General features: G+C 37.7%; 1 protein-coding gene across 1 annotated transcript; it reads right to left on the minus strand.

Annotated features, from left to right (window-relative positions):
- Positions 1 to 1,815: 1,815 nt before the first annotated feature.
- LOC136261542 (leucine-rich repeat-containing protein 56-like) lies at positions 1,816 to 19,001 on the minus strand. The gene is made up of 14 exons (XM_066055557.1): positions 18,863 to 19,001; positions 16,167 to 16,353; positions 15,457 to 15,605; positions 15,143 to 15,239; positions 13,835 to 13,917; positions 13,551 to 13,662; positions 12,173 to 12,288; positions 10,264 to 10,346; positions 9,389 to 9,508; positions 9,260 to 9,336; positions 7,687 to 7,823; positions 6,826 to 6,933; positions 5,970 to 6,350; positions 1,816 to 1,947 (listed from the first exon to the last, which is right to left on the minus strand). Exons 2-14 carry the CDS (start codon positions 16,335 to 16,337, stop codon positions 1,824 to 1,826), a joined length of 1,758 nt encoding a protein of 585 aa, XP_065911629.1. The 5' UTR covers positions 16,338 to 16,353; positions 18,863 to 19,001; the 3' UTR covers positions 1,816 to 1,823.

Consider the following 19,001-nt stretch of genomic DNA (forward strand, 5'->3'; position numbering starts at 1 on the left):
CTATATTATGCTCTTCAGTGTTCCCATGATCGATGCTTGCATTATGCTCCTAGGTTAGCAACATTCTTACTATTATCATAATATTAGAGAAGTTCTATTAGAGTATCTCACTTCAAAGAGAGTGTCAGTTTAAGTAACTACGTGAATGTATTTGAGTACTCTATTGCAGTTCGCAGTTTCCACTGACTGCTCTATTAGGGAGTATATATCAATATATTCTCATGAAATTAAGCTCCATAGTTTTTTAAATATCCATCTAATATGCTAGCATTAGCACTCAAGCCTTGTTATGCTGATTGACATAGGCCTATAACAATAAGCTAACTTCAACAATGTTCACACATAATTAAAGATATATCCCATTCCACCACATTAAATTCACCTGTTGAAATTAGCGCATGTAATCTACATTATTTATTTTTTCAATATATATGCATATTTTATAATACATGTGAGGCACACAGTGCATATCACAAACCATGATGATTATACTGTTTATCCATGACTGCATGGCATATAAAAGTAGCAGTTTCTATATATATATATATATATAGCTTGTGGCAGGCAACCATTGCAAACTTAGAACAGTGTAGAGACAAGTATAAGGTGATCTGCATGCACATGGTGTTGTGTACTAATGTTATCAATATGCATAGATTGTATGTGCTTATTCTATAGACGAGTCGAATGTGGTGGAATGTGAATGTTTGTGACTCCATCAATTTTGCAAAACACATTTTCAGTTTAGCTACTGCATGTAATGTAAAACCATGATGTGCAAAGTTCATTTTGTATAATTTGTGTACTCAGATGCTTTACTAGACACTTATCACAGTTGTATGCTCAGCCTAATAAGAATCTCTTCATGGGGCAAGTGCCAAAAGTATAATATTTATAGTATAACTTACACACTGTTTCAGTAGTCAACAGAAAACAGGTGTAAGATTTAGTACAAGTACATAGGGTGGTTGGTGCTCAAACCTAAAAGTTTGTTGTGTTGTACCCAAAAGCCATCTTAAATACTAAATACCACTGCCTATGTATGGCTGTTGTTTTCATTATCTTTAGCATAGAGGGAGTACGAACCTCCCAATTTTTAGCAGTATTGTCGGACGCCCTCCACAATTGCTACTGTAGATCAGTGCTGCATTGCAATTACGCCATCCAACCAAAATCATTCTTGGCTCGTTTTAAGGAGATTCCTCCAAAGATAATCCTTGAAAATGTTAGGTAAGGCATATACATGTATTCACAGTACATACTTTATGTCAATCACGTACACACAATTAGCATAGTTGGACAGCAATAAAGTTGACCAGGCCCAAAAAACATGTCACATGCACCCTTGCCACATACATCATCCAAACCATTTCACACCTTACATTATGATTCATGCACTTCCGTTACAGAAAACTTTAAAACTACAATGCCTCACATAAGGCACCCTGCAATTATTTTACACTCAGTCTACATACAATTTCTGAATCTACCACACACAACACAGTATGTCACCGAAAACACGTGTAATTCACACCTTACTAAAGTCAGTGCATCATCTGTTCAAGTTTTTGCTTTACTAGCAGTTCTGCTGCAAAAAGCTATGCAAATGTGTCCGTAACAACAGCCAAAACCAATTACCAAAATTGTTATGAAAGAGTATTCTGTCTCCTATGCATTCGCAAATATATTTCGATATTAAAAAATCACCATCATAGTATATCTGAATATGATTGTGATACATATAAATAATATGTCCAATAAACACTGCTCCATACACAATATACGAATTATATGCACATATACAAAATTTATACACATGGGGATCACAAGTCAGAATCTAACGAATGTGTTGTTGGATGCTTTGGGTTAGGTAGTTTTCTTCGTGTTTTCGGTTTAGTGGACGCTTTTAGAATGGGATTGTCTGTGTCAATGGGAGGATTAGGTAGCCTGTGAACAAAATAGTACACACGGATAATAGTGAAAACCAGTGGTGATATGTGAAAACCAGAAGTAGTACGTACATTGCGCATATACATATATACTACTCTAACATAACTGTCACATGGTGTAAATGTTAGCACATATGTTTCCAGCAGCAACAACTTTAACAGCAATTGTATAGTCAAGATGTGTGTCATCAGGTTTACTGCTTGAATAATGTGTTATAGCCCAGTTCAACATTGCCTTATGAGGTATTGCATAGGTTGCAAAATAATCAGTACTCATAAGTCAAATGAAAAATTTGCCATTGTTAGCTGTGTATAGTGGTCCCTACATTATCTAATCCATTGGGCCTTACGTGTGTTCAGATAACAAGTATAAAAAAAAACAGGAATTTTAAATTAGAGTAAGGACAGTGTATAGTGGCACAGTAGGGATATTCACTTCTTATTGTTTTACAGTATTTGGACATTACGTACTACTCCGATTCAGCTTGTTTCAGTACTTTTTATTGCAGTACTATATACTGTCCCTACTCTAATTTAAAATTCCTAATATTTTTTTAATACTTGTTTGTGAAGTTTTTTGCAAGCTCATTACCACTAAATAGTCTGCTTTTCACAAAACCAGTTACAATATTTTAAAAGAGTTAATCACAGCACTATTATACTCGATTATGACTCATACAATAACAACTGATCAGTGGACGTGGCTCTACATAAGCCTGCAGACAATAATGGACTTGGATTCGTGTATACCTACAGACTGATGAATGGGCGTGGCTACCCTATGTCTACAAACAGTAATTTACATTAAGGGGCGTGGCTCATGAAAGAAGCAGGGCTACGTTATGACGTGTTGTAACACGTCCACATTTAATTTAGCTTGTGGGGCCCAATTAAGCGGGACCTGGATGACCCGACTCGGTTTAACATTGTTACTAAATAAACTATATTTATTGACTTACAATCGCTGTGAGTTGCTCTCTCTGATCGATATCAACAGTGAGTCATGTACACGTAGTTTGGTGCGACCGGTGACCACGTGTATTAGTTTGGTGGGAGGAAACTTTGGTGAATTTGCTGCGATAGGATTTTGGTGAGAACAAAGTCTGGCAAATTTGTTGAGCTACTACAGATTTGTATTGGACAAAAGATGTGGTGGATTTCAGTTTGGTGAAACATCGTTCACTCGCCAAACTTTCCGGCTATATGGTACTGGTTTTCTATTGAACCAGCAATAAATAAACAGCTGATTATTCAAAAGTGTAACTTATTTTGAGATACAGCATAATAGAGTATTATAGCATGATCAATATGGTTGTGTTAAATTTGCAAAGACCCTTCTACCCAATAATATGCTTTCCAACAATGTAATTCTTTATTAGCACAAGGCTGCTACCAAGAGTTCATAATATTAGAAGAGGGCGACTATATATATTATGAACTCTTGCTGCTACCTATGACAAAAGTCAGAGTTTATTTGTGGATAGCACTTGTACTACTTATTGTAATACTTGAGTGAAATATCTGTATTCAGACTTACTAGACAGATGCTAAAGCATGTGGGGGCGAGCCTGAGCTATGTTTTATTTGATGTTCGATTGCATATAGCTTAACCTGAGTAAATTTAGCAATATGTTAGTGATCTCATAATTACATTGGCGAAAATAGCTAATGGGTATACAAAAATTAGTGATTTTGTTATTACATCAAATATCAAATATGCCTAAAATAGCAGTTATCAACCAAAGGTAAACTGTGCGTTTTGCATGCATGCTTAATATGTAGCTGTATGAAATTAAGAACGTGCTAATCAAAAGGTTGCAGGTTCAATGCTCAGGCTGGGCTCTGTACTGTTGTTTCCTTGAGCAAGAAACTTTACTTCCATTGCTCACAGCCACCCAGTTGTTAAACTGGGAACATATTGAATGAATGTATCTATGTAATCAGGGCATGGCTGAAAGCAGCCTGCTTGGCTGATGCTGCCATCCCTGTAGAAACAAACAGAAACATTAAATTTAATTTAATTTAGTTACCTGAAGCTTTTCTATCTGTAGGGAAAGATAAGACTGGAGAGAGAGAAGACTTGGAAATCGGGTACTTAATTGCATGCTTATTGATTTAAGTTAACTGCAGGATGTTAAGGTCACTGAAGCAATGCCAGACAAGTAGCCATGTAGCTATATCAACACGTGATAGTAGAGGATTCACAACATTCAAAGTGCACTTTTTATTCAGTGTTGGAATTATTGAATACAAATGAAAGAAAACAACCATTAAGCATGTAGCGGTCAATAATCAAAGCGTTGCAGTATGGTTGCTCATTGTTCTGGAGTCATTGCTGCTCGCCTAGCTCTGTCATATTCTCTGCATCTAGCCAATCTATATACATACAGTGGCAATATTATATCAAACATCATTATAGGCCATACCAAATTAATTATAAGTTTCACGGATTGTTATTGACCTGGCAGGTCAGAAGAATAACAAAAATTGTACCTGCGACCATAGATAATATGCTGTAACTGACTGTTTTATTAGAGTAAATGTGACTGCTCTATTAAAGTATATCGATCTTACGGATGACAGTGCTAAAAATGTAAAGAGGGACTTCCGTTTTCCTCACTTTTATTCTTTAAGCTCTCCATCGCTACCAGCTACTACGCCAATTACTGATTACACATTATTAATAAGTTTAAAGTCTTTTATCAGTCTTTTTAGCCAATCATGTGATTTTTATTTCGTTTTCAAGTTTGGCAAAGCACTGACCCACCGCATCCGTAAAACATAAGGCATGGCCTTAGTGATAAACCTTGCATCTCTTTCATCTCGTGATTCTTGGGCTCCTCTTTCTCTATCACGTTCTCTTCTTCTCCTTAATCTCTCATTTCTTTCCATGTGTGTTCGGGCGCTACTGTGCACATGAGGTAGCTCTGGGACCACTACCAACTGTGGGGACTTTCCGATTTGTATAGGAATTTTTGTGCACGTAACTTACGTACCATTTCAACTACCAAGTGTGGGGCTTTCTGGTTTCTTTTGGGGAATTTTCGTGCACACGACGTACGTACCATTTCAACTACCAAGTGTGGGGCTTTCCGTTTGGGAATTTTCGTGCACGCGACGTATGTACCATTTCAACTACCAAGTGTGGGGCTTTCCGGTTTCTTTAAGGAATTTTCGTGCACGCGACGTACGTACCATGGCCACTTGACAATACTGGGGCTTGCTCAGGCTCGCCCCAACAATTGACTGATATACTCGTAATATCAGCACTGATACCAATACAATCTCACTAGTAAAGCGACTGGATCTGCAAAAAAAACCAACGTAATGGTGCATTGTTTGAATTCTGTATTCTAGCTTAGCCAAGTGTATGTTCTGGTAAAGTTATAAGGCTCATATGATAATAACTATAACTTTTGACCATATAGCCCTACAAAGTACACAGCAACAACAGAAAAATTGAATTGTACAGAGAGTATAGGGAAAGTAAATTATCAGTGCTTATAAAAACCATTGTAACTTATGAATACAATAATATACAGAGTTGCAACTTGCACCATTGTGTTCGCCATGAATAGGGTAATCCACTGCTGCATAAGGTTTTCACCTTTCTCCACTATGGGTGAGATGTAAACAGACACCCACAACCATAACTCACGGAACAAAGATTTTCAAACTCCTCTTGAGTAGGTATATAAGATGATATATGAAGTTTTTACTATTAGACTCTTTTTCACAAAGAACAAAGCATTTAAAAATTTACTTTTTAAAACTACGCAAGCATTTTATCCATTGTAATCAATGCTTTATACTGTAAAATTTGGACTTGTGTCATTATGTCAGGTTTTTGCAGATCTAGTCACATAAACTAATGAGTAAGTATGTATACAAACATGTCAATTATGCAGGTATGTTCGTAATTTCACACACATAAATGCAAAAAGTCTTAACAGACATACGTACATCACTAACAACAGATAAATGAAATTACAGCACCTGCTATAATTGTTCTAGACTTACTTTTTATGTGGTTTCTTTTCAGCATGTTGACTGGTTGCCACCACTGAGTCCTCTTGAGAAGGAACTTGTCCATTGATGCTAGTTAAGTGACTGGGTTGCCGATCATCAAGTATTGAATGTACTCGGTCGCCATCAAGTGGTTTAACAACAGGTTGTCCCACTAGTTGTACTTGTTCTTCCAGGGATTGTTTTCGATATCTGCGACTACGAAAGTCTCCAGCGGTGTGTGGTCTTCGTTTTGTTTTACTGGGTGGTAATGGTTGGAAGGATGAGGGTGGATGAGGGGTGGCAGGGAGTTGACGTTTCTTAGTCCTCAACTGATAACTAGCTTGTCCCATCATTTCTTCATCATCACTCTCCACATCCAACAACACCACTGATCTGTTAATACAAGATACAGTATGGTTGTTACACAGGTGATAAATTCATTAGCAATATGAATACGAATAATGAGTTAAAGGCTACAGAAATTGATGTCTAGGCTGTACTGATAAATATTTATATAGTAGATTTACTACACGTATATAACATGCAACATTTTATTAGCATACCATATTTCCTTGTATAAAAGCCCGGGCATTTATTTCTTATAATCCACTCCTTAACCAGCTGAAAATCCTTGTTACTCCTTGTAGCAGCTACTGTTGACATCCTTAATGTAACAAGTCATGTGTTTCATTGGTTGTAGTAAGCCTTGTTCTACTAATTACGCTATTTTAATCTCATCCTATCCCTTGTATTAAGGTAGCGCCTCCTGGCCTTCATTTAGGACCAGGGATTTATTTGAATGCGGCTTTTATATGAGGAAATATGGTATTAATTTACGATGTACGTATGGTTACACAGCAGAACATACTTGGTAGCAGTGACGGTTAGACCATCCACACACTCAATTTGTTGCATTACGGGAGATTGGACTGTGTTTGATTCATCAAAAGTTGTCTCACGTAATGTGACTGATAACCTGTAGAATATATGTATACAAAATAGTACTATGAAGTGACTGGGATAATACAGTGGAACCTCAGTTATCCGGACCCCACTTATCCGGATTCTTGGTTAACCAAACCACAGAAATGACTGCTCTATTAGGATAGTGACTGTTCTATTAGGGTAGTTTGTGAAATTTTAAAAATGCTCTTTATGCCTTTTAAGGTTATTTATCCTCAGTTTCAGAGATATGGACTTTCAGACTTATGGACCACCCCTGGTCCCAAGGGGTTCGGATAACTGAGGTTCCACTGTAGTTTGGATGATTATGTATCTACTCTACCAACATCATCTAATAGAGATGATGTAGGAGCTTGATTATCTGAACAGTATAAGTGACTGCTCTATTAGAGTATTTTGTCATAGGTGAATGTTCTATTAGAGTAAGTATATGTTCTATTTCAACAGAACTATGTATATAAACGAATGGGCTTCACTTACAGCTACACTGTAGTTACACAAGTAAAGCATTTCATGGCAAGTTAGTGTGTGTGTGTTCTATTAGAGTAATTGAATAGAGCTCATGGACGGCCTAAATTCTCTTTCATAATATATTATTGCCTGAGAAAATTAAGGTTCAGATACATGTATCCATGGTCCCATTTGTATTAGTACACATATCAAGACCCTTGAAATCAGGACACTTTGATAATCAAGACACCAGTCCTGTTTCTATTAGTGTGGTACACATTAAGACCCCTATATGTAAGAACACATTCATACGTACTTCTCGTATTCTTCTCTCCATAATTTCAGGTCCTCCATTATCTCCTCCCTGATAACAGGAGACCCTTCTCGGTCAGGACTGACATACGCACCTGGAGATGTGTACGGCCTGTCAAACTCACCAGGAAACAGCTCTGACTAAATGTTAAGAACAGCAATACATTATTACAGAATCAAATACTACAATCTTGAAAATCCCACAATGAGATATGGGAGGCAGTAGCTCAGTGGTTTGGGAATTAGCCTAGGTTCTGGGTTCAATTCCCAACTGTTGTTTCCTTGAACAAGAAAATTTGTACTCCCATTTCTCTAGCCTACGCAGCTATAAAACTAGGGAGTTTGTACTTCCATGTAGGGCACAGCAAAAGAGCAACTTATGGCTCTCTCTCTCTCTCTCATATAATATATGTGATTGAAGCGCATATGTACCACTCTGCGTGGGCAGTTCAAAGGCACCGCCAGTACCATAATTTGTATATTGCACTGCTGCAGACCGCAGCGAGTGCATTATAACTTATAACAACTTATAAACTGGTTGCGGTTTTGTAGACCACAACGAGTGCATTATAAGTTATAATGCACCGACCCTGTATATTGCACTGGCTGCGGTTTTGTGCAACATAGCACAAGTGCCGGTGGCGAAGACCACTACGACACCTCACCTAATAGGTGGAAAGACACTACACAGATCACTCGAATTCTTTTATAGCCTGACATGTAAAGGTCGATTGTGGGCCATAATGTCACCAATACGTATAATGTTTACAAGCAGCCAATGGCGATCGAAAAAGCCAACGCGGGTGGCCACAACTCTAGTCTACATATATATAAACGTACTTATACACCTTACTAGTCTGGTGCCATCTTAGCCCAGATAAAACTGTAGTCCACTTCGACAATGACTCAATAAAACAAATATATTCTAAATAATACTAACCTTTATGTTCGATTGTGGTAACCAGTTTTGTCATGCCACCAGATTCAAGTTTAGCCAGTGTGAATAGTAAGAATTAGACTAGTATCGTTTAGTAGTTAGGTTTTGTTTACTTAAACCATCATCTATTTAGCTGATTTTTTTCGCTCGAGAGAATCACTATGGCGATTAGTCTGGTGCTTAGTCTATATGGCACACTGGCATGCTGAGCACTACATGATGAGAGTGGAACAGCGAATGCAGGTTAGTGATATAACCCATAGCGTACTAGCTTTCAATATCTCAGGTGGCTGCAGTACTGCAGGGGGAACGTCATCGCAACGTCAGGCTTGGTTACCCACAATCGATGTTAGAAACCTGGCCTTTATAAGTGTCACAGCTGTCTTGTGAGACTCTCCCCACCTATTAGGTGAGTGGTACATAACAGTTATACAACGTGCACTCGTGCTCTGCCTGTATAAACGCACTTGTCTTCGGGCCTGACGGCCCTCAGGCTCGTGCGTTTATATCAGGAAGAGCACTCGTGGCTGTTGTATAACTATATAATGTACTGTGGCACTGTTGATGATACAAACAATACACTGCTACTTGCACTAACAAGTACATTGGTTTTCAATATTTACAGTGTAAATAACTTTACCTGTTGTGTAAGGCCTTTCTTCTTTCGTCGTGCTCTTAACGCACGTGCTGGATTTCCACAGAACACCTCATTAATGCCTGTAGCGATCACCTTATACACTACACATCTTAACAACCCACTGACACTTACCATGTGTGAGCTCACTACTTTCATCAACAGATTTGGACACGCTTACTTGTGACGAAGTGTTGGGCCTGAAACCAGCAACTGTAGCCGGCCTCTCTAACAACATGGTCCCTCTTCCTGATACTGACATTAATATAAACAGGCAACTAATAATATATGTGACCAGGCCTGCGATAACAGGGCATGTGGGCACATGATTTTTGCCTACTTTTTCACACTTTCATCACTCATAACTTTTTGTACTGTTATGCTATGGCATTGTAATTTTCAGGGTTTAGTAAGCATTTATTTGGCATCATGATGCAAGTTACAGAATGGAAATATACGTTTCCAATACGGAGATATTACTTGTAGAGTGATGGGGTGTAGTGTGTGCCCACATGCCCTATTTTTGCAGGCCCGGTCACATATGTTATTACTCTGACAATAAATTTAGTGACATTATTAAACAGTGACAATGAAGGTATCATATGGAGAAGACATGGAAGTATAGACCAGATATTCCAGTGCTTATAAAGTACAACATGTTCAGACTGTGTTGAAATTGTTAAGGAAATAGTAAATCACCAGAACTTTGACCACTAACATCGTTCTCTACATCATAGAGAACACAAAGCCAGAAATATTTGCATGCATCTTTATTTTCAAAACCTAATTAGTATTGTTGTTTCTTTAAGCAACAAACTTCAGAACTGTTTAATTATTATGGATAACTGGTGTTATAAGCCAAGCAAATACCAATTAGTATAAAGCAGCCCAGGATGCGTGACTACATTAAAAAGGTAGTCAAAGGCTTTGAGCATTTGATCCAACAAAATCACACAATACATCAGCTTGGTTACAACACACACTACCACATACAATAGTATATTACATACACTGACTATCTTGATGAAACGACTCAATCAACTTATGGTTGGACCGTTCAGTTGGAACATTATCAACATCAGCTAGTGACATACTAGAACAATACAAACTATTGTAATATGTGTAGTAATTCTACAGTATATACATACAAATATCAGAACAATTGATCTTGGAATTTCTGAGCATGAAATCAAGCTGTGCACCACTGTGCTGTGCAACCTTTATAAATATGAACCAAAAAGAGCCTTTAAAAGCTATATGTACCACTCTGCGTGGGAAGTTCAAAGGCCCCGCCAGTGCCATAATTTGTATATTGCACTGCTGCAGACCGCAGCGAGTGCATTATAACTTATAATGCACTGATTGCGGTTTTGTAGACCACAACGAGTGCATTATAAGTTATAATGCACCGACCGCAGTGCAATATACAGATATTGCACTGGCTGCGGTTTTGTGCAGCATAGCACAAGTGCCGGTGGCGAAGACCACTACGACACCTCATCTAATAGGTGGAAAAACACTTCACAGATCACTTGAATTCTTTTATAGCCTGACATGTAAAGGTCGATTGTGGGCCATAATGTCACCAATACGTATAATGTTTACAAGCAGCCAATGGCGATCGAAAAAGCCAACGCGGGTAACCACCACTCTAGTCTACACATATATAAACGTACTTATACACCTTACTAGTCTGGTGCCATCTTAGCCCAGATTAAACTGTAGTCTACTTCGACAATGACTCAATAAAACAAATATATTCTAAATAATACTAACCTTTACGTTCGATTGTGGTAACCAGTTTTGTCATGCCACCAGATTCGAGTTTAACCAGTGTGAACAGTAAGAATTAGACTAGTATCGTTTAGTAGTTAGGTTTTGTTTACTTAAACTGTCTATTTAGCTGCTTTTTTTCGCTCGAGAGAATCGCTATGGCGATTAGTCTGGCGCTTAGTCTATATAGCGATTGAGTGATCACGGCTGGCATGCTGAGCACTACATGATGAGAGTCGAACAGCGAATTCAGGTTAGTGATATAACCCATAGCGTACTAGCTTTCAATATCTCAGGTGGCTGTAGTACTGCAGGGTGAACGTCATCGCAACGTCCAGCTTGGTTACCCCACAATCGATGTTAGAAACCTGGCCTTTATAAGTGTTACAGCTGTCTTGTGAGACTCTCCCCACCTATTAGGTGAGTGGTACATAACAGTTATACAACGTGCACTCGTGCTCTGCCTGTATAAACGCACTTGCCTTCGGGCCTGACGGCCCTCAGGCTCGTGCGTTTATATCAGGCAGAGCACTCATGGCCGTTGTATAACTATATAATACACCATAATCCTAATTGAGGTTTGCCTGTTAAGTATAATGTAAGTTTTTTTGGTAAGTTCAGGTGAGCTAGGGTTTCACTCTCCAACGCTAGCTTGAATTCACCGAAAACTTACCTTCATACAATTAGTGTATTTGGTACTTGAGTTATGATAAATGACTGATGGAGTACAGAGTCACTGGCCATACTAGTAAACCATGAAGTTTAGCATTGTGTTTACTGTCATAAATAGTTATTCCTTACTGTAAAAATCATTTTATCTACTTGGCCCATCGTACCCAGTGACAGCACGGTAAACTTTGAAATAGTACATTATTTAGAATAAGAGCCGATGCTATTTCAAGTATAAACTGTTTGCTGTATTATTATAGCATTTGTTAGTAGTACTATGGTGTCCAGTGGAATTTAATTAAATTACAGAAAACCATATGCAATATGAAATCATGTCTTACCCACCAGGTCCCCCTACTGGTTTATAGAATAATTTCCCTTACACTTTAAGAAGCTAACATGCTAGTACACACATACACACATACGCACATGCATATATGGACAATGTAGACAGAAGTAGCTACACTATTCAAATACCTTAGCAGAGATGACTGAGACATCAAACAACCTTGTTTTGCAGCCTCCGCTGTGAGAGGTTTCTGGTCCAAAAATTGAAGGTGAGGAACAATTTTGAGTACAGCTTGTTTGTAAGTCTGTCCAATGGATAAAATGTGGTCACATAACATCTAGCTCTCTACTACACAAGGTTGCTAATACATTACAACAATATCAGCATGTACATATATAGAGCTTCCCTGAAAATATACACAAATATGTATGCACAATGGATTCTCAATAACTTCAATCCTGAATAGCCAACCACTGTAAAGAGCAGTGAGTAATACGTAGCAGGTGTGTTTTCTACAAGAGTGGGTATATTTTCTATTAAAAAGGGATGCATTTATCCTAATTAATGTTCAACACTATCATTTATATTAACTAGCAGTGGTCTAACTGTTATCCTATGAGTCTAGGAAGTACCTGGACTCACACAATATTTAATGTACCACCAGAGAACGTATCAGCTGGAGAGTGACAGCCTTGTTGAGGTACAGGAGCTTCTCTTGGTCATAGGAGACAAAGGAGTGGAAACCAAGCTGCATGGACTAAGTATGCTTCGTGGTAGGGATGGCAAAAAGAATACAATCTGTATACCCTCACAAAATTTAAGAATTAAGAAGGTGCTTGCTGTTTGGATAAAATCAAGAACCCCATTACTATATAAGCATACTGTATGTATGTATGAATGTCATACAGCATGTGTGGTACATGTGATACAGCTTTAATGCAGTAGAAAGGAGCTGCCTACTCCAGCCAGAACAGTGTACTGAAATACAATAAACCCTCAGTTATCCAAAATTGGAAATAACCATTCTATTAGAATATTTTGAGTACAGGTGTATGTTCTATTAGACTAGTGAAGGTATGGGAGCCTGAGGACATTGGAGTTTGGATAACTGAGGATCCACTGTACTCACAAAGGAGATAACAGTGTTCTTTGAAAAACAAAACAAAAGGTTGTGATAAAGTTGCGCAGATACCTCTATATTGCCACAATGATAGTAACAGTATAACAGTTATGTATAACACCTCATTGGATAAGACCACATCATAATGAGGCTACAACATTTGTGACTGGACCTGGAAAATAGGGCATGTGGACACATGATTTTGCCTACTTTTCAAACTTTCATCACTCATAACTTTTTGTACCATTATGTATGCACAATGGTACAAAAAGCAATGCAATTTTTGGCTCATAGTAAGCATTTAAATGCAAGTTACAGAATGCAAATATAATACTGTGATATGACCCGTAGAGTGACGGGGTGTAATTTGTGCCCACATGCCCTGTTTTTGCAGGCCCGGTCACATATAGTCCCCAAGATGGTCTTATATATGAGGTTTCACATACCTCCACATTTGAGGATAGTAATATACAGAATGGGTTGCCATTAATCTGAAGAGCAATGAGCTTTGGACACAATCCCAGATAGCCAAGCTGTTCCATCTCACTGATCTTGTTCCTAAAATTAAGGCACAACTACCATATACAAAGACATAATTATGTATATTGTATACATTACATTGAACAACCACAAATGTTGCTTGGCAATAATGGATTAGTGTAGGTGATAAGGCTTGTACGTAGTTGCTTCATGTGAGTCTATTGTTCACATATATTGTGAGGACGCTTACTCTGCTAAATTCAGTATCTCCAGGTCTTCTAAAATACTCAATGGACTGATGTCAGTTAGTTGGTTGTCAGCCAAATACAGCTCCTGTGGTATAATGACACAGCAACATTATAGCAAGAGTTAATAATAGAGGGAGTTAGTAACTCTTGATTCTAGAGATATTAAACTTCGACTACAAAAGAAATTTTATTTTTGCACCATAGTGACTGTTGATCAAAACAACATACAATAAAACATCTAGTCATCTACAGTGTAGTGATTTTACGTATTGCGTATTTACTTGATTTGTGCTGCATCCTCGAATAGTAGCACAGTGCAGTACAGTAAACTTTAACAGTGCGGTTCTATTCAAAGGGTTTCATGTATTTTAAAATAATTTTAATTGCACCACACTCTCGAATTATACTTTTGTAAATACTCATTGCTGGTACCCACATACCTATAGTATTTAATGGAAGGCATGGTCCTGGTTAACTTAACATCTGTCACAAAACTGAAGTTCTGGATATTAGTTAGTAAACTGACCACGTAACACGAGGTGTGACGTGGTTGTGCTCAGAAGGACTTGAGTGAAAGAAAGGTCTTGTATAGAAGAAGTAAGTAGCAATGTTGTTGAGTATGTTGTTATAAAACTATAATGTTATATAGAATAGCTACATGTTTATAGCAGTGACGGTTTTTAAAACAATAGTAGCACACCCTCGAATAATACCGCAGTGTAGCACTATTTGAAGGGTTTTGTTCTTATTTTTGGTCAAAAAATAAAAAATAAAAATAATAGAACTCCTGCAACACAAATCGAGTAAACACGGCACTGTATATGTATATACTGAGTTTACTAATAACAAGATCTAACTGGGTTATATCAAATCGTTCAGAGAAAAGCTATATCTTGTTATGTTCATAGTAAAAAAAAAAAAACAATTCTGCCATTGAATAAGAAAATGTAAAGATGTTTTTGAGTTTTGTATATGCTGCCAGATTGATAGGAAGTTAGGTAGTTAGGTCACACAAAGGTTGCTAAACAAGAACACAAGATGGATCCTGACATCATAAGAACATATAAACTTAATGAAATTTATATTTCTCCTCAAGTACAACACCGAGTACTGGAGAAGTACCGTGAAGTAACTTACATCATCACATAACAACCTAAGTGTTGGGAAGAGTTCTACCTGTACAGTAAGAACAGAACTTGTGATATTTAAAATTCTCAATCATTATTATCATACTCCTCATTCTCTTATAAGTTTCAGCACATGACACACATTTAGTTCACTATCACCATAGTGATATACTGTATGCTCACCTGTAGTTGAGATATTGATGATATTCCATCAAGATCCTCCAGTTTACAGTTGTTCATCCATAGAACAGTTAGTTTCCTCAGTGATGAACCAATATCCCTATAGTGTACAAGTACAGTAGTTAAGTACACAGACGTATATACGTACATGACAACATGTGCACATGCACACACATGATTACATGCAAATTGTTCACATACATGTACGTACATGTACACTACTTACATAGTGCCTATACAGACTTGAGTACATGCATATACACAAATACACATCACATTCTGGTACAGAAAAACATCACAACACATACACTACACACCTGACAGATTTAATAACACTATCATTCAGTTTCAACTGCAACAAGTTAGGAAGGTAAACACCAAAGTTTCCCAGACTGTTCTCAGTAGCATCGACCCTCATCTCCAGGTATACTAACTGACTGAGATCCTCTATACCAGTTAGTTCATGCTGTAGAGTAGAATTGTGATGTAAATACTTTCTGGTAAACACTTCTGTAATTCTCATATACACAGTGGAATATCTGTCTAAGCCGTTGCTTTGGGCCAAAAATTTTTGACCTTAAAGTGTAGGTGGCTGCTTTATACAATGTCTCGCTAGAGGAATTTAAATGTGGACTTTTAAAGAAATGGCTTTTTTATACAGGTGGCACCAAGTTCTACTGTAGCTATGTAGTTTGAAATATTTATGGTAGCACACAGATTAGTCACAGAGATACAGCAATAAGTGTGACTATGTATAGTAACATGTAAGGTCAGGACAAAACTAGTCTTGTGAGGCCAGATAGCTTTCTTTCCCTTTTGTGTTTGGAAAAGGAAAAAAAAAAAGCAGTCTGGCCACGTAAGACTACATTTACCACAGCAAAACCTCAAACCAACCTCTATAATAAGATCACTTTTTTATAGTGGCTCTGTCTATTGTGACCTGCTCTTTAAAAAGGATACCTCATTACTAAGCCAATATTTGTGGTCCAGTCAAACAATATAGCTACAGAGAGTGTACACAACTTACTAATCTCTGAGGAGAGAGGTACTCCTCTTCATTGTAACTGTGTTCACTTAGTGCACCAGAGTCAGTGAGTATGCCATGACTTAATGGAGGAGGGTTAATGTCCTTGTCTGGGAACTCCATTATTCTGATGGTGCTGCACGTGAGACTGCCAGAACCTTGTGACAGCGTCATCCTTCACCTGTGGACACTACAACAAAACCACATTGTCTATCATTGAAAATCACCAGTACTACACAAATACGTACAGTGCTCCCTCGATTATCCGAACACTTGGTTATCTGAACAGTAGAAATAACTGCTCTATTAGAGTAGCTCTGATCATCCAAACCTCTTGAACATGTCTTGCCATGATTAAATTCAAGCATGCGGGGCCGAAAATGTTCATTGTAGAACCATCACTACATAATTGAACACCATTAATAGTAGTGTTGTTTTGGGTCCCAAGGGGGTCAGAGAATTGAGGGAGCACTAAAGTGATATACTCGTTGACGTGCTTGAGGAACAACTTTTTAGCTGATGAAAATATTTTTTTAATCCTCAACAACAAGACTTCTCATTCTTTATTCAACTACTGCAATGATACAGCTACATTGTACAACAGACCACTTTATTAAGAATAGCAGGCTTATTGCTCTATATACTCTGCAATTAAAAGTGTTCTGTGAAACACTAACAAATAAACCCAACTCTCAAAAATTTTGCGCTTCAGTAACAATGCCATACAGTAGTTACTACTACAGTCATACTAGTAGTGGCAACTGGATTATTGGTAAAAAAAATTCTGTACAAAATACTTTTTCTACTACTGTATGGGCATGTAAGAAATGGGTCACAAAATTAGTTGGTATTGGAATAAAGAATGTTTAAGATTACAAACAGATGCTAGTCAACAGGTAAGATATAACCTGTTAATGTAAGCCATGCAAGCATGCAACCTTAGAGAACTCTTGGCCAAAACGTTTCTAATATTAAGTCATGATACATTAAGTCATGATACACTCTGTACAAAACCATAACTTTTAGATCAAAAATACACACAAATATGAAATACACAATTTTAGACAAGGTACTGTTAAACTGAAATGGATCAGTTAATTATCAATAATAGACTTCTCTCCCCAAAGGGGGTGACATACAGGCACTTACTCTAGGTAGATCTGCAACTGCAGTCAAAGTCTAAGTCAAAGGTCAAGACCACCAAATTCGTGCCAAGTCAACAGTCGAGGTAAAAATTTCCGACCCACAATTGAAAGTACTGAAATATTGTCGCTAGGTCACCGGTCAAAGACTGAAAAAGGCTCTTAGTCACAGGTCAAAGTGAAATTTTGGTCGATCAAGACTTTGACTGCGATCGCAGATCTCCCTACAGCACGTACCTACATAACACCCTCTTGTTCAAATTTTTGCGCCACTCATGATAAGGGTAGTAGATATTTCCCTGTAGAAATACATATGGATATATTGTCATGGATCCCATCATAGGCAAAAATTACTCTTGGGTGCAGATTGCAAATAAGGAATACAGCAACATCTACAAAGCCAAACCTTAGTTTCTGGTCCCCCACCCACACGGAAAAGCTGGAACCCCAATTTATGAGGACTATTAGTAGTACAGGCACTTAAGTGCACATGACTTTAAGATCGCGATACCTGTAATAGAGCAGTCAGGGATTCTAATAGAGGCAGTCACACCATCCTTAACTCTAGAACAGTCAGGGGTATATATGCTGAAACACTTCTGACTAGTTTTGTTCTTGATGTTATAGTTATTATCAATGATTCTGTTACCAGTAACAGAAGTAACTTCAGTATGTAGATAACATTAATCACTAGCTTAATAGCATCAGATTACTAAACTGTATGGTCCTAGATTGGCAACTTTCAGTTAAAACATCACCTTTACCACATGATCACTGAAAAACGCTAGCCTGGAGCACAAAGTTAATGACTCAAAGCTTTGACAGTTACTTTTCTCAAGGTTTACTGAATAGAAGGCTGGAAACACGCTAAGACTTCACATTTGAATGAAGAATTTCTGATGTGTAAATAGTTTAAGGATCTTTTGGACAACTTAGCCAATAATTACTTTCCTAAGATAGCTATAATGAGACATTTCACTTGCAAAAGTGGTTACATGAGCAGAGGTAACATGAGACATTTCTTATAGTGCTTAACTCAAAGAAAAAAAAGTGGTCTGGCCATGTGAGACTAGCTTTACTGCAACCATAGATCATAGATTATATATCCCCTATGCTGCAACTGAGCACAACAATGTAGTATCAGACAAAAGCGGTTGACCACTGTAAACCATGCAGTGTAGCAGGCCATCAAACCTTTCCCAGTGCATTTTGCAGAAGCATAATTAGCTACTTATGCTGTAGGAATATTGGATAAGCTTGAGTGTCTGTAGTCCTGATCATGCTAAGATATGACTTGGAGTGGCCTAAATCATTAATTCAGATTTTCTGATTCTAATATAACATCACGGCATGAATTGCACTAAGAATATACATCTGTTGTGAGTGTGGTGATCGCGCTCCATTAACCGTCCAAGATTACTTGTTGCAGGACCCCTCAACTTGGCAACACATGCAAATCTTACGAGCGCACCACGAATTACAAATGTCTTCGTAGGCGTTACCATAAGCAAAAAGCACCGAACAGACTTAAAGGGTTTAATACAATAATCATCTCACCAAACGTGACGCTGAAGTATCAGCTTAGCAGAACCATTTGATATCCTAATTAACGCCGTTTCTTCTTCAAAATGAACTATACGAAGATATACTAAAGAAAGCAGCAATATTCGCATTTGTACACGTGAACCAACCACAC

The sequence above is a fragment of the Dysidea avara genome, chromosome 7 (assembly GCF_963678975.1).
Source record: "Dysidea avara chromosome 7, odDysAvar1.4, whole genome shotgun sequence".
NCBI classification, from domain to species: Eukaryota; Metazoa; Porifera; class Demospongiae; order Dictyoceratida; family Dysideidae; genus Dysidea; species Dysidea avara.